Source organism: Chelonoidis abingdonii, chromosome 3, assembly GCF_003597395.2.
Source record: "Chelonoidis abingdonii isolate Lonesome George chromosome 3, CheloAbing_2.0, whole genome shotgun sequence".
In the NCBI taxonomy this organism is placed as follows: domain Eukaryota; kingdom Metazoa; phylum Chordata; order Testudines; family Testudinidae; genus Chelonoidis; species Chelonoidis abingdonii.
In genome coordinates, this window is record NC_133771.1 from 130,759,541 (window position 1) to 130,772,615 (window position 13,075).

The window sequence follows — 13,075 nt, forward strand, 5'->3', positions numbered from 1 at the left end:
ACAGCTAAGAAAATGTTAACTGGCAATTGACAGGAAGTAGCTTATTTAAAAAAGGACTTTGACAAAACTATCAAGATGGGCATGAAACAAAACCCCACATCCAGATACTCCCAGAACATTGAGAAGTGTGGAATATGGGGGTCACATTTTGGTGTTTCAGGCCCATCTCTGCCAAATTGAAAAGGATTAAAAATATTTATTTTAAAAAGGAAGAGCAGTGGATCTGCTAGACGAGAATTGCACTCATAAGGTCTATATGCTGCTAATGATATACTGTTATACTGGAAGAAGTATAATTCAATTACTTTACACAAAAGCAGTGCAGTCTTTCTGTTTATAATTTACTTCATGTCTCTTTTTCCCCTCCTCAAGACTTCATTGTGGACTCAGTATTTAGAGTAACTAAATAGCTAGAACGTCTTTATCTTAAAGAAAGGGCTTGGTTTACATGGAAGGTGGTGTGACAGGAGTCCATGTGGATGCCAGCCTATTATGTGCAGAGGTATCATACTGACTGTCAGAAATGTCTGTTGGTGTGCCAGCGTCATACAGTGGAGATCCCGAGGAGGAGGCAGTGACAGAGTGAGGAAGGGGTGGGTAGTGTGCTGTAGAGCCTCGCAAAAACTGGGAGCTCAGTCCATTGGCCATCCCACCTGACTGAGACACGGGTGTGATGGTGCTGTTATTCACAGACCACAAGTTGGGATACTGACTGTAAGAGAGAAGAAGGGTAGATAATATGGATTATTAATTAACCCAGTTTTCCCTGTCAGCTATGCAGTTTTACACCTCACAAAGCACATTCCAGGTGTGTTTTTACTCAGCTACTTTATGCATAGTGAAGAACTTTGGGAAGGCTCTTGCTACTTCAGTACACTAGAGAAGTCTCAGGCACTTAAACTGTGGATCACACTGATTTGCTGCAGCCAGCATGCTGTGAGGATAAGAATCTACCCAAATCTTCCCAGCTCCCACCTCATGCCTCTACTTCCTGCACCCACACACCTATTAAAAAGTTCTTTACTGGGGGCCAGAAATAAAAAAGTTGATCTGCGAGAAAAATTTAAAGAGGATAAATTTAACTTTTCCATTTATTATTTAGCTCTTACACAGCACTTTTCACTCATAGATCCCAAAGCACTTTACATTATCTCTGTTATCCCCATTTTACAGATAGGGCACCAGGGCCCAGAGGGGTGAAGTGACTTGCCCAAGGTCACACAGCAATTAAATGGCAGAACCAAGACGACAACCCAGTCTCTTGACTCTCAATCCAGTACCCTGGACTTTGTTGCCTTCCAAATGTAAAGACAATTTTGGGAAGGAGAAGAAGTGCTTGGGAGTACTTGCTATTTCAATAAATTTATGTTTAGTAAAAAAAAGTATTTGGTACATTGTACAAAATACATGGTGTATTTTAATAGATAAATGCTAACTTGCATATTTCATCAATAAGCGTGCCTTCCACAATTCATGTACATTAGCAGAATATTTAGACTACAGATTTGAACTGCAAGTTGTTTAAAAAAAAAAAAATAGAAGGCCAACCCCTGATCCTATTAAAGTCAATAGAAAAATCCCATCTGACTCCCCAGTAACTTCCAGTTTGGGTTCCTAGGCACTGGGTACAAATCCAACATCATATAACTTCTTTCAACAGGTGAGCCAATATTTTATCAAGATAATCATAAGTCTAAAAAAAAAAAAGAGACATGATGTATGTCCGTGACAGGAGGATGGTTTTCACTGAGCACTCTTAAAAGCAATAAAGAAGGGCTATTATTTAAAGGGATACTGTTTGCTTGATCTCTCACACTTGTCAAAGTGTTATTTTACTTACAGTTGTTACAAATAACTCTTAAGATTCCTAGAACTGAAAGATGGGAGAAAATAATTGTCCCTTATTTCTCCAATAAGTTTGCATTGTGCATTTGACAGCAATGTGTGTAAAGTCAGTTTCATCATTTCTCCTGTATGGCCAGTTATTTTCTCATATTTATAGGGGCTTTTCATATATCAACAGGGAAGAGAAAAGCAGCATTAAAAAAGGAAAATGCAATAATAAAGCCATAAATAGGCAGAGAGACTTAGACCTGGTCTACACCTAAAACTTAGGTCAATTTAACTATGTTGCTCCAGGGTGTGAAAAATTCATACCCCTGACAGATGTAGTTAAGCAGACTAATGCTCCAGTACAGACACCACTAGGTCAATGGAAGAATTCTTCTGTCAAACTAGCTACCGTCTCTCATGGGGATGGATTTACTATAGCAATGCTAAAACCCCTTCCATTGCTATAGCAAGAGACTACACTACAGCAGCACAGCTGCAGGGCTGCAGATGTGCCACTATGGCCCTTGTAGTACAGGTGTAGTACCTGAAACTACTTTTAACTCTTTACTTTAAAACTGACTAGAGTTCAAGCTGACGATGACCTGTTCACTCCTTTTTTCAATTTAAAATACCCAACGTACTCCAATTTCTGAAGATTTGGGGGGCTGCATTGCAAACAGACTGAATCCTACCTGGAGCTGGTAGATGTGCCAGTGCTGTGACTCATGGGCAGCATACTAGTGTGTGTGGGAACTCCTAGGCTGGACCAGTTGTCATGGGATTGGAGCATGGAAAGACAGGCCGAGGAATTATCACCATAGGCTGCTGTGAAAAACAAGCAAGCACTTAACATGCAGATCAGCAGTTAAAGTGAGGCACAATTCTCATTTTCAATGCAGAGTATGGCTTTTTGATTACTGCTTTGCATATTATACACATACACCCCTACCAACTGTGTCAAACTATCAATTTTATTGGGGCTGTCAAATAGGTGATGTGCCAGTCTGCTATACGAGGTGCCCAAGTTCAGTTGCCAAAGCATATTTCACTTCCTACCTCCAGTAGTTCCTTACGCCAAAATACTCAGCCTCTGATGAGGGGAGTGCATTATGTAGCTCTGTGGTAACTATGGGGCTAAATTAGCAATGGCCTCAACGCCATTCTACCCTCCACAGCCAGGCAAGGTTGCTGTGGCACATGAACTTAAGGGGAAGAGAAAAATCCTTTATGGGGGATGGGAGAAGAAGCAGGGCACACAATGATGTCAATTATTCTCATGGAATTTTATTTGAATTTGCAAAACCTATGCAAAGGTTCAAGATGCAACAAAAATCAACTACATGCAAATTTTCATGTTTAACACACTTTACAGAGTTACATATTGTAAGAATAGTCAGGCTACGGGCTGTGTCTGGAACAATTTGATGGTGATTATGTCACCTAGCCTACATAATATTTTATAAAATTTAAAATATTAAACTGTGGTTTGTTTGTTTTTTTTAAAACAAACAAACAAACAAACAAAACCCCCTTTCAATAGCCTTTATTGGACAGGAGAGAAAAACCATAGAAAGTCCTGGATGGGCAGTTAGTTAAACATCCCCTCCTTTCTTCTCATGGAAGTGCAATTGGATAGACATATGACACACCCAATTCTGTCATCCTGACTTATTTTGAGGAGTACCTTACTACACATGTAGGCCTTGACTACACTGGCGCTTTACAGCGCTGCAACTTTCTCACTCGGGGTGAACAAAACACACCCCTGAGCGCAGCAAGTTACAGAGCTGCAAAGCACCAGCGTAAATGGTGCCCCAGCACTGGAAGCACGGCTCCCAGCACTGCAAGCTAATCTCCATGGAGAGGTGGAGTACCTGCAGCGGTGGGAGAGCTCTTCAAAGCGCTGCCATGGGAGCACTCTCGCAGCAGCGCTTTGGAGTTTTGAGTGTAGCCAAGCCCGTAGTCTTGTTGATTTCAAAGGGACTACACACTGATTAAGATGTTCCTCAATGTGAGTAATGGCGGCGGAACTAGGCCCTCAATTATTTACTTAGATTAATCCCACTTGACTCCATGACCATAACTAGAAGTCTATTCAATTCACTACCATTTCTTTAAGATGGTTCTTCCTCAAATTCTTCAGATACATATATTCCATCTTCACTTAAACCAAGTCCCCAAACTTCTCTTGCTCTCCCCCTTACCAGTAATAAAATATGTCCACACCCTTTCGGGCCAGGAGCCGAAAAGGGGTCTGGCAGCCAAGAGCAGAGGCTGAGGGCGGGGCCGGAGCGGGCTGGGTGGTGCTCCCTCTCCGTCCCCTTGTGAGGGCTGGCCCAGACCCTCCAGTGCACCCCAAGATGTTCCTCAAAATTAACTGACAAATATTGCCAGAATAAACCAAGCTATCCTAGGCTAAAAATCATTGAAGTATTCCTTCATTTCAAGATTCTTGTTCTACAGTAGGACACAGGGATAGCGTTAGTACAGAATTGTCTAATAACCTAACATTAGATAGAGCATTACAAAATCTTACTTTTCCATTACTAAGAGGCTAGAAAAATGGATTTACTTTTTGTGATTGCCTTTCAATCGTTGTCACAAGCCCTCAGCACAAACTGAGCTAGATACTGATCTCCGTTCCAATAACATTACTCCAGATGTACACGGATATAATTTATCAAAATTTGGACCACTGGGTTAATTTCCCTCTTTAAAACAGCTGCAGAATAATAAAAACTTACTTGGAGAGTTGTTTCTATGGGCATATGGATTGGGGTAAGGGGCAGAACGGTGATTCCTCAGCGATGAGAATCTTTCACAGCTGTGAGCAGAGGACAGTGATAGAGGTGCTCCAAATTGAGCATGAGGATTGGAGGGGGGGCACAGACTCCCAGTTCCAGGAATAAGCCAGCCACCTACTATGAGAAAGAAAGGACATTTCGTAGCACTGATACATAATGCCACAGGGCAGGCTATGAATGTTATGAGCCTTTTTAACACTATTACTCTGAAGTTCAATATTAGAGCTGGTCAGAAATTTTCCAACACAATGTTTTTCCATCAGAAAATGCCAATTGTCAAAAGTGAAATGTGGATACATGTCACCTCGCATCAAAATTCATTTTGAAAGAAAAATTGAGGAAAAGGGCAATTTTAATAAGGGCAAAAAACATGTTCCCTCCCAGCGCTATTGAACAACATTATTCAGGTTGGCTTCTCCCTGCCCTTTACAGGAGATGCTGTCTTTACCTGTGTTACTAATTACACCTTAGACTATTAAAACTGAAATATTTTTAAAACTTTGCATTTTTTCTGTTGTGTGTGTACGTTTTGTATATCATTCATTTTGGATGGTAAAACCACACTGGTTAATTTAATCTTTTGTGTATAGCATCTCTTTTTGGTTCTCCTCTATTAGTACAACATTGCTGTGCTTGGGGTTTCCAATACTGATGTGGGATGATGTTCAAATGCAAAAGAAAATGTTTTCATAGAATTTTTTTTAAAATTCTATTCCCATTATAATTTGTAAATGCCCTTTTATTCAAGTTGCGAACCTAATTTTTTTTGACAATGTCCCTTTAAAACCAAATTCAATTTAAAATTTTAAAACAGTGACATTTTAGCCATCTGAAAACAAAAGAATTTTAAAACTAGTGCCTCCAATGTCCTTATTTAATTTATTTTTAAAGTACACTAAAGTAGTGAGTTTATTCTCACTATTTTTTTTTTACCATTTGAAGTAAAACATTCCTTCCATTAATCTCCCTACAGATATTGCATTATTAATATCCAAGACCCATTGACTTGTAGAAAACTAATATGGATTATAACACTTCACTACAGAATTTTTAAGGCAGTATTAATGTTTAATAAAAAAAATTGTACACAATAAGAAACATGAAAAACTACAAAACAATAATCATAAGAATCAGACACCAACAGGGCCGCCCGAGGGAGGGCAAGTGGGGCAATTTGCCCCAGACCTCTCAGGGGCCCCCACGAGAATATAGTATTATATAATATTGCAACTTTTTTTTTTTTACGGAAGGGACCCCTGAATTGCTTTGCCCCAGGCCCCGTGAATCCCCTGGGTGGCCCTGGACACCAATCATAGAACTGAAAGGACCTTGAAAGGTCTTTTAGTCCAGTCCTCTGCACTCAAGGCAGGACTAAGTATTATCTAGAACAAGGATAGGCAACCTATGGCACGCATGCCAAAGGCGGCACACAAGCTGATTTTCAGTGGCACTCACACTGCCCAGGTCCTGGCCACCAGTCTGGGGGGTTCTGTATTTTAATTTAATTTTAAATGAAGCGTCTTAAACATTTTAAAAACCTTATTTACTTTACATACAACAATAGTTACATATTTTAGACTTATAGAAAGAGACCTTCTAAAAACGTTAAAATGTATTACTGGCACGCGAAACCTTACATTAGAGTGAATAAATGAAGACTCGGCACACCACTTCTGAAAGGTTGCCGACCCCAGATCTAGAATGTCATACTTAATCTATAGTGAGAGCTAACATATGCCTGCAAACAAACACTGGTGTCTGAATTTTACTCAGATACAACATACTACTAAATTGTAGTAGAAAGGAAGTACAAGAGAAGCTGAAATGAAAGATAAGGTATTTTTTAAAGTTATGTACTTAATAGAGTGAAATTAAACGTACACTGTGAATACCCAGACTGTTGATTGTCTCCAACTTCATCCATCATATCTTTGTGATCACTTCTGTCAAAGAAGCCACATTTCATTAGTCAAAGAAAGTGATTTGAAAGAAATGTGTTTTCACAAATGTAATTTTTCTGCAAACTTTGTAACTGGGTTTAGTCAAGAATTCTCACCTTTCTTTTGCATCAAGGAAAGCCTTTGCAAACGGATTGTATTTAATTTTTAAAGCTGTGATCTAAAAACAACAACAAAAATCTTATTTTGCAAGTGTTACTATTCATTATCATACAGTATTTAAGACCTGATCCTGCTTCTCTAAAATTAGTGGGATTTTACCATTGATTTCAGGGGCAGTAGGATTAAGGGCATAGTATGGACTTATGTAAAGTAACTAAACTGCATCCAAACATCTCCAATGTTAACAGTAGACTTGAAATTTATTCTCGCTACAAAATTTACAGACATCCACTGTCACTGCCGAACTAAGTTACCTGGTTTTATTATCCTATTACGGAAACATATATGAAAGGGGATGCACTAATGACAATTATAAAGAGTTTTGGGTTTCTTGGTAGGCCAGAATGAACAACAACAAATCTCAACTAGGATAATAAACGTAGTAACTTACAGTTTAATTGAAGTTATTTGAAAACAAGAGTCAGTTTTGAAAATGCCATTTCCAGTTAGTTCATGTATTATTATTTCATATACTTTAAAATGGTGAGTTTATTCTTACTGATTTTCTAACATTAGAAGTTAGCTTTGATGAATTCCAAAGACTCTTTATAATTCTACTTAACAAATAAAGTTACAATATATAGTAAACAGGGAATTAGTGTTACTAATTGGGCTTTATTATTTAATTTCAAACAAACTCACTTTATATACAATTTAAAATGAAACACAGAGAATTGAAAAATGTTACATGACAAATATTTTGCTCTAGTGTCTTTCACTTTGCTAATTCAGAGGATATAAGTTCATGTAGGTTTCTTTCCCATTTTGTGCATACCTCCTCATTCTGATAAGCTGTCACAGCTATAAACTGGGTCTCTGGGAAGGAATGGCTGGTTATCATACGCTGAGGGCCACCAACTCTCACTATATGAATCCTAGGCTCATACTTGTGCAAGGAGTTCAACATGATCTGTAAATATATAATAGCACAGATAAGCATTGTCACAGTGGAATGCACATGTCTACAGTTACAGAGCACTATCTGATTTTAAAAAGCTAACGCTTGATATTTTGGGGTGGGGGAGGTCCCAGAAGTCAACAGACACTAGTAAATTCTAAAAGTGAAGCCTGACAAAAGACCATAAACATCAGGCAACTAAATTATCTGCCTAAATATTATCCATCATTATATTTGGCAGGGCAGCCTATTGATAGATAGATATGCACACTTTGGATTATCAAATAATTCAACCCTGAAATGACTATTTTAAATAAATCCCCCTCTCCTTGGAAAGTTTCATCAGGACAAAAACAGTCCAGTTGGTTTGTCTAAAACTATAGATGATTTTGATTACAACCCAGTGTCAACAAAACTGAAGAACAACTTCATAGATAACGTAGGGAACAAATGAAATCTAGTTCCCCTTTCTTGGTGAAATCTACTAGGCAGACTCCTTGGCCTGGTTTGCAGGTATATACCTCTGCGTTTTTATTTTTGCTCATAAAAAGCAACCGGTTTTTTTTAGACCACTCCAGTACACTACATAAAATAAATAAACTCATCTATTTAGAAGACCTGGCTGTATTTCCGACAGGTGAGAAAAGCCCCCGCCTTTTACAGGGGCAGCCTTTGAAATGTGTCACAAGTTTACAGACAATGCTGGATAGGTGTCATCGGAGGAAAGTAGTCACACAACTGAGGCTGAGCTGCTTGTTACAGGGAGAGGCTCTGGAAAAGTTTTCTTCCAGCGCTGAATTTTAGCTACACTCTGATTGACTTTGCTGACAGGATAAACTTGGGGGTGTCTCCTCCCTCCCCTCGCCACTGAGTTTTGACACCCCGCAGACGGAGGCTCCGGGAAAGGGTCTCTGCTGCCCTAGCGCAGCCCGGAGCGCTGAGAACTAGCAACTTGCAGGCGCTATTTCTTGGCGCCCCTCCCTTGGGCTGCTGGCGGGCCAGGTCCCCGGGCGGCTCCAGCCCGGCACTCACCTGCCCCCCTCCATTGAGCTTGTTGGTGAGTTTGACTTTGCTGAAGGAAACCGGCGCCTTCATCCAGTGCGCTCCGAAGTTAGGTGAGTCGGGGTGGATGTAGACGCAGCTCGGGGCCTGCGGCTCGGGTTTGCCCCCGGGGACCCACTCCCCGTTCACGTACTTCCAGCGGTGGTTGTCGGCGGCCACGAAGTCCAGCAGGAAGGAGTACATGGCGTTGGGGTCCAGGCCGGACACGCTCACCTTCAGCACGGGAAACATCCGCCTGGGGGAGAGAGCAGGGCCAGGAGAGGCGCATTGTCCGAGGGAACTGCTCCCCACTGCCGAGGGAGCCGGGCCAGGGCTCCTGCTCGCCCCACCTCGAGCCCCAGAGCAAGGCCGATCACGGCTCCGGTGTGCCCCGGCTCTGCTGTTTCACAGGTCTCCGGGAAGCCGCGTTAGCGCCTCACCTGCCTCTCCCAGGCCTGGCCCTTGACCTTTCTCTGGGTGTCCCGGTGCAAAGGATCAGCCGGCCCTAAATCACCCCCCAGCGGAGCTTCAGGCCCTTTGTGCGGCTCCGGCCAAAAACTAATCGGACACCACCTTCTGCTCCAGCTCGAGGCTGCAGCCTCCCCCGCTCCGGTGCCGCGTTGTGTAGAGGGGAGGGGGCTCCCAGCAGCATTGGGGGGACGGCACCCGGCCAACATCAGGGGGACCCAGTAGCGGAAGCGGATCTGGGGTCTCCAGTCACATTACGGGGAGATCCTCCCCCGCAGAACTGGATTGGAGGGAAAGAGGGAAATCTATAGAAAAAAGGAGGAGAAATAAATACCACCGGGGCGGGGGCGGGGGCAGGGGCAGAGTCTCCCGCAGCATTAGATTAGGGTGTCTCCAGCAGCGTCGGGGTAGCATACTCGGCCCAACATAATGTTGCAGGGGGGATCCTTTAACTGAAGGGAGAGAAGACCAGCGGGACTAGGGGAGAGGGAGTCTTCAACTCCAATAGCTGTGCAATCATTTGGGGCTGCAGCGGTCTCCTACAGCAGTGGGAGCTGGGCAGGGCCCCCACCCAGGGGTTGCCAGCAGTGTCCCCGACCCTACCTGCCGTTCTTGGTCACGATCATCTCGTTGGTGAGCTCCTTGAAGCGCAGCCACAGCTCATTCTCCTCCAGAGTGACTCGTAGCTCCCGCTCAGTGGGGTCTCCCTTCTCGCTGCCAGCCTGCAGCTCGTTTTCCACTGCGCTCAGGAGATGGTCCACCCGGTACTGCAAGCTCTTGCCGGAGCTCTCCGTGCCGGGAGAACTCATCCTCTCTCCTCCCCCTCCCCCAAACCCACTTACTGCCCAGCAGCCACCTCCAGCCTCAGGTCTGGCTCCAATTCCTGGTAGAAATTATCAGAGGCGATTCCACGCCAAACAGCCACGCGGGAGAGGAGGACCCCGAGGCTCCGGGGAGGGGGTCCTGGCTGCTTACAGTGGGAAGAATCCAGGCTGGTTGCAATGTGGTGGCAGAAGGGTTAATCCACTTGACCTCTCTGGTCAGCGCGACTGGAACTGGCCAAGGGGACAGTAATTATACCTCCCCAATAAATATCCCCTGGTGACATCACAATGGCTGTGGGGGGCTCCCCTGATTGGAGGAGAACCCCTTTGATGTGTCCGGCCGACCCAGCTGATTGGCTCCCTGCGGCCATATCAGGACGGTGCCCGGAGAAGTCTGTGATGTTAATTGCGGCCAGTGGGATTAAACACGGCTATTTTATGTAAATCTGCCCCCAAATGTTTGCACCTCTATCAAAGCCGCCGGGGTTGAGGCTTCAGCAGCCTAGGAGGAAATGGCCCATCTCAGCAACAGCCCCATAACCTGTGTGCAGCAGCCTCCTGCCTTCTCAGCAGCAGTCATTATTGGTACATTGACATGCCACTCGCAACACAGGGCAGCAAACCCTAGAGGTTTTATTTTACACACCATTCTAGACCAGCCAACCCTAGAAAGTAGACACCGCTAGCGCGAGTTATTATTTAGGCAGTATTACAAGTCCTCCCCCCCGCTGTTGAAGGTACAGTATTTGAAATGTATTTCTATTAGACATTTAAAGTATCACCTCTTAAAACAGAAACCTCACATTCACATTGTCACAGATTGTGGCATTCCTGTTGACCATTAAAATTAGCATGCGGCCAATTTTAAGTCGACAAGAAATGTTTAAAAAGAATAAAAAAGCAACTGACCAGAAAGCACTTCTCTGAAATAAACCCTCAACTTCAATCTGATGATCTCATTGAACTATTGCCTTCACACAACCTAAAGAATTTACTGACCACCTCAGATCATCTTTTAGAAGGACTGTAGCTCTGTCTCTTACCACTAATCACTATAGTACATGTGCATATTTAAACGACTGATGCTTACAACCATCTAAGTACACTAACATTTAAATTGGAAATATTTATAACCATTATATCGATAAATTGACGCTTAATTCTCCCCCTTCCTTTTATAACAAGGAGAAAATTGTATGTTTGGATTAGGGAAAAAAAGGGCTTTGTGTGTTTTAAATGAAAAACTTTCCAATCTTCGGAGTTTCAGTCAGTCTCACGGGCCAAGACATAAATACAGAGTGAAAGAATGAATATTTTGAAACATACTAATGCTTTCGAACGGTTTGAATTCTCAGGAGGAGCTGCGCTCTGTGGTGTGAGGGAACAGTTTATTACCTTTCTGTGAGAATCTCTGGATAGAGGGAGAGGGGGGAGAGAGGTGACAATGAGCAGGAAATAGTTCAATGGGGTCTCTTTAAACAATAACAATCGCTTTAAACAGGAGCAAAAGAAGGGGAGGGGAGGCAGTGCAGTGTAAAAATAAGGATTTCTCAAAAAAAAAGATTTCATGCAAACATACTTACATTCAAAATACTGGATATTAGTTTTATTTGAACTGATTTAATGAGTTTTTTTTTAAAGTTTGCTTTTAAGAAAAGTTTCTCTGTCAATGGCAATCGCTTTTGAAGAGCAACCAGTTGAAACCAAAGTTTAGTATGGAGAGCTATATTCAAAAGTTGTTAATCTTGGGGATAGATAGATACGTTTTATGTAGGTGCACGCACATTTTATATAAACACACTTTTCACATTTATATACGCATCTTGATTTCAGGAATAAATGCTATATTAGTCACATTTCAAATACATCATATATTCTGCACCCTTTTTTTCATCTTAAGTTTAGAAATCAAAGTTGTATTTTTAAAAAGCTACATGAGGTGATCAAGTTAATGTTATTTTGCTCGATCGTGTTGCTTTTTTTTTTTAATCGCGAATGCAAACATTCTCTGTTACTTTACGGAAACAGGGTGAAGACATTTCCCTACTTTGGGTTAGTCTTTGCACATGATTTTTAAAAAGCTTTGTAATCGACATGCTTTGCTTACTGAGCGCACCTAGTCCACTTCTGATGAGGAACGATCTTTCTCTGCAAGCAGGTTTTCAAAAGTCGAGCAAGAAGAGTCACGGCTCTGAATATTTTCACTAGATCCTTTCCACCAGTCGAACATCATACACTCGTTATACTTAACGGTGTTCCGTACAAAAAATAATACTCAAGCTCAGAAATTCTATGCGAGGCTGTCAATCTGTGACAATCTGCGTTATTTTTTTAAACGACGAGATTTCTAACATCTTATTATCACGCTGCAAAATCCTGCATCTCAAGATACTCTTAAAATGAATACAGAATGAGGGAGTCTCCCTCACAGCCCGTAATGCTTAGCAGCTCAGTTTAGATCTTTAAAAATACCTCTCTGCTTTCGACACATTCTGATTTTTTGAAGTGTTCTGAAGTTATTTTTATTTTAGTGGATCCAGGGTAAGACAAATTTCGTTCTAAATTCTTCGGCAGATCTAATATGCCTACAAATGAACCATCTGTAGAGCTGACACACCGTAATAGTCAAGCGGAATCGAAGGCGACGCGTCTGCTTTAGTGGATTTAGATATGAAAGGGAAACTGGATTCGATCTGATTATATATTAAGATGGCTTGAAATTTAATAAAAACATTGTTATTGACGATTCGGAATTAAAATATTTCTAAGCAGGCTAATTCCTTAATTTTAAAGAAAAACAATACGCGTAAGGAAAGCTCAAATACCACTGGCAACACAAATGCTTTGATCATTATTATTAAATGTTGTAGGTAGTATCACGAGATGTTCTCATTTTCTCTAATTACATTCAAAAGGAAGATGGAGTTTATTTCACTTCGCATATTTCACTTTTATATTTGTTTTAGTGACTTCGCCATTTAGCCCCAAAGAACTAAGGAATATGCCAAGATTTAGCTGACAGTTTTTAAACAGTCTTCCCGGATTTAAAAATGATCAAAAGAATACCTGCAGGGTTTTTTTTAAAAA

At 41.8% G+C, this 13,075-nt stretch overlaps 1 protein-coding gene across 3 annotated transcripts; it reads right to left on the reverse strand.

Annotated features, from left to right (window-relative positions):
- Nucleotides 1–268: 268 nt before the first annotated feature.
- Nucleotides 269–9,973, reverse strand: TBXT (T-box transcription factor T). Of its 3 annotated transcripts, none has more exons than XM_032790900.1 (8): nucleotides 9,768–9,973; nucleotides 8,688–8,952; nucleotides 7,533–7,667; nucleotides 6,694–6,755; nucleotides 6,519–6,580; nucleotides 4,578–4,751; nucleotides 2,526–2,655; nucleotides 269–712 (listed from the first exon to the last, which is right to left on the reverse strand). In XM_032790900.1, exons 1-8 carry the CDS (start codon nucleotides 9,971–9,973, stop codon nucleotides 445–447), a joined length of 1,302 nt encoding a protein of 433 aa, XP_032646791.1. In that variant the 3' UTR covers nucleotides 269–444. The 3 variants fall into 3 exon arrangements, with proteins under 3 accessions (XP_032646791.1, XP_032646790.1, XP_032646792.1); XM_032790899.1 differs by having other exon boundaries at nucleotides 4,578–4,754; XM_032790901.1 differs by lacking the exon at nucleotides 4,578–4,751.
- Nucleotides 9,974–13,075: the final 3,102 nt, after the last annotated feature.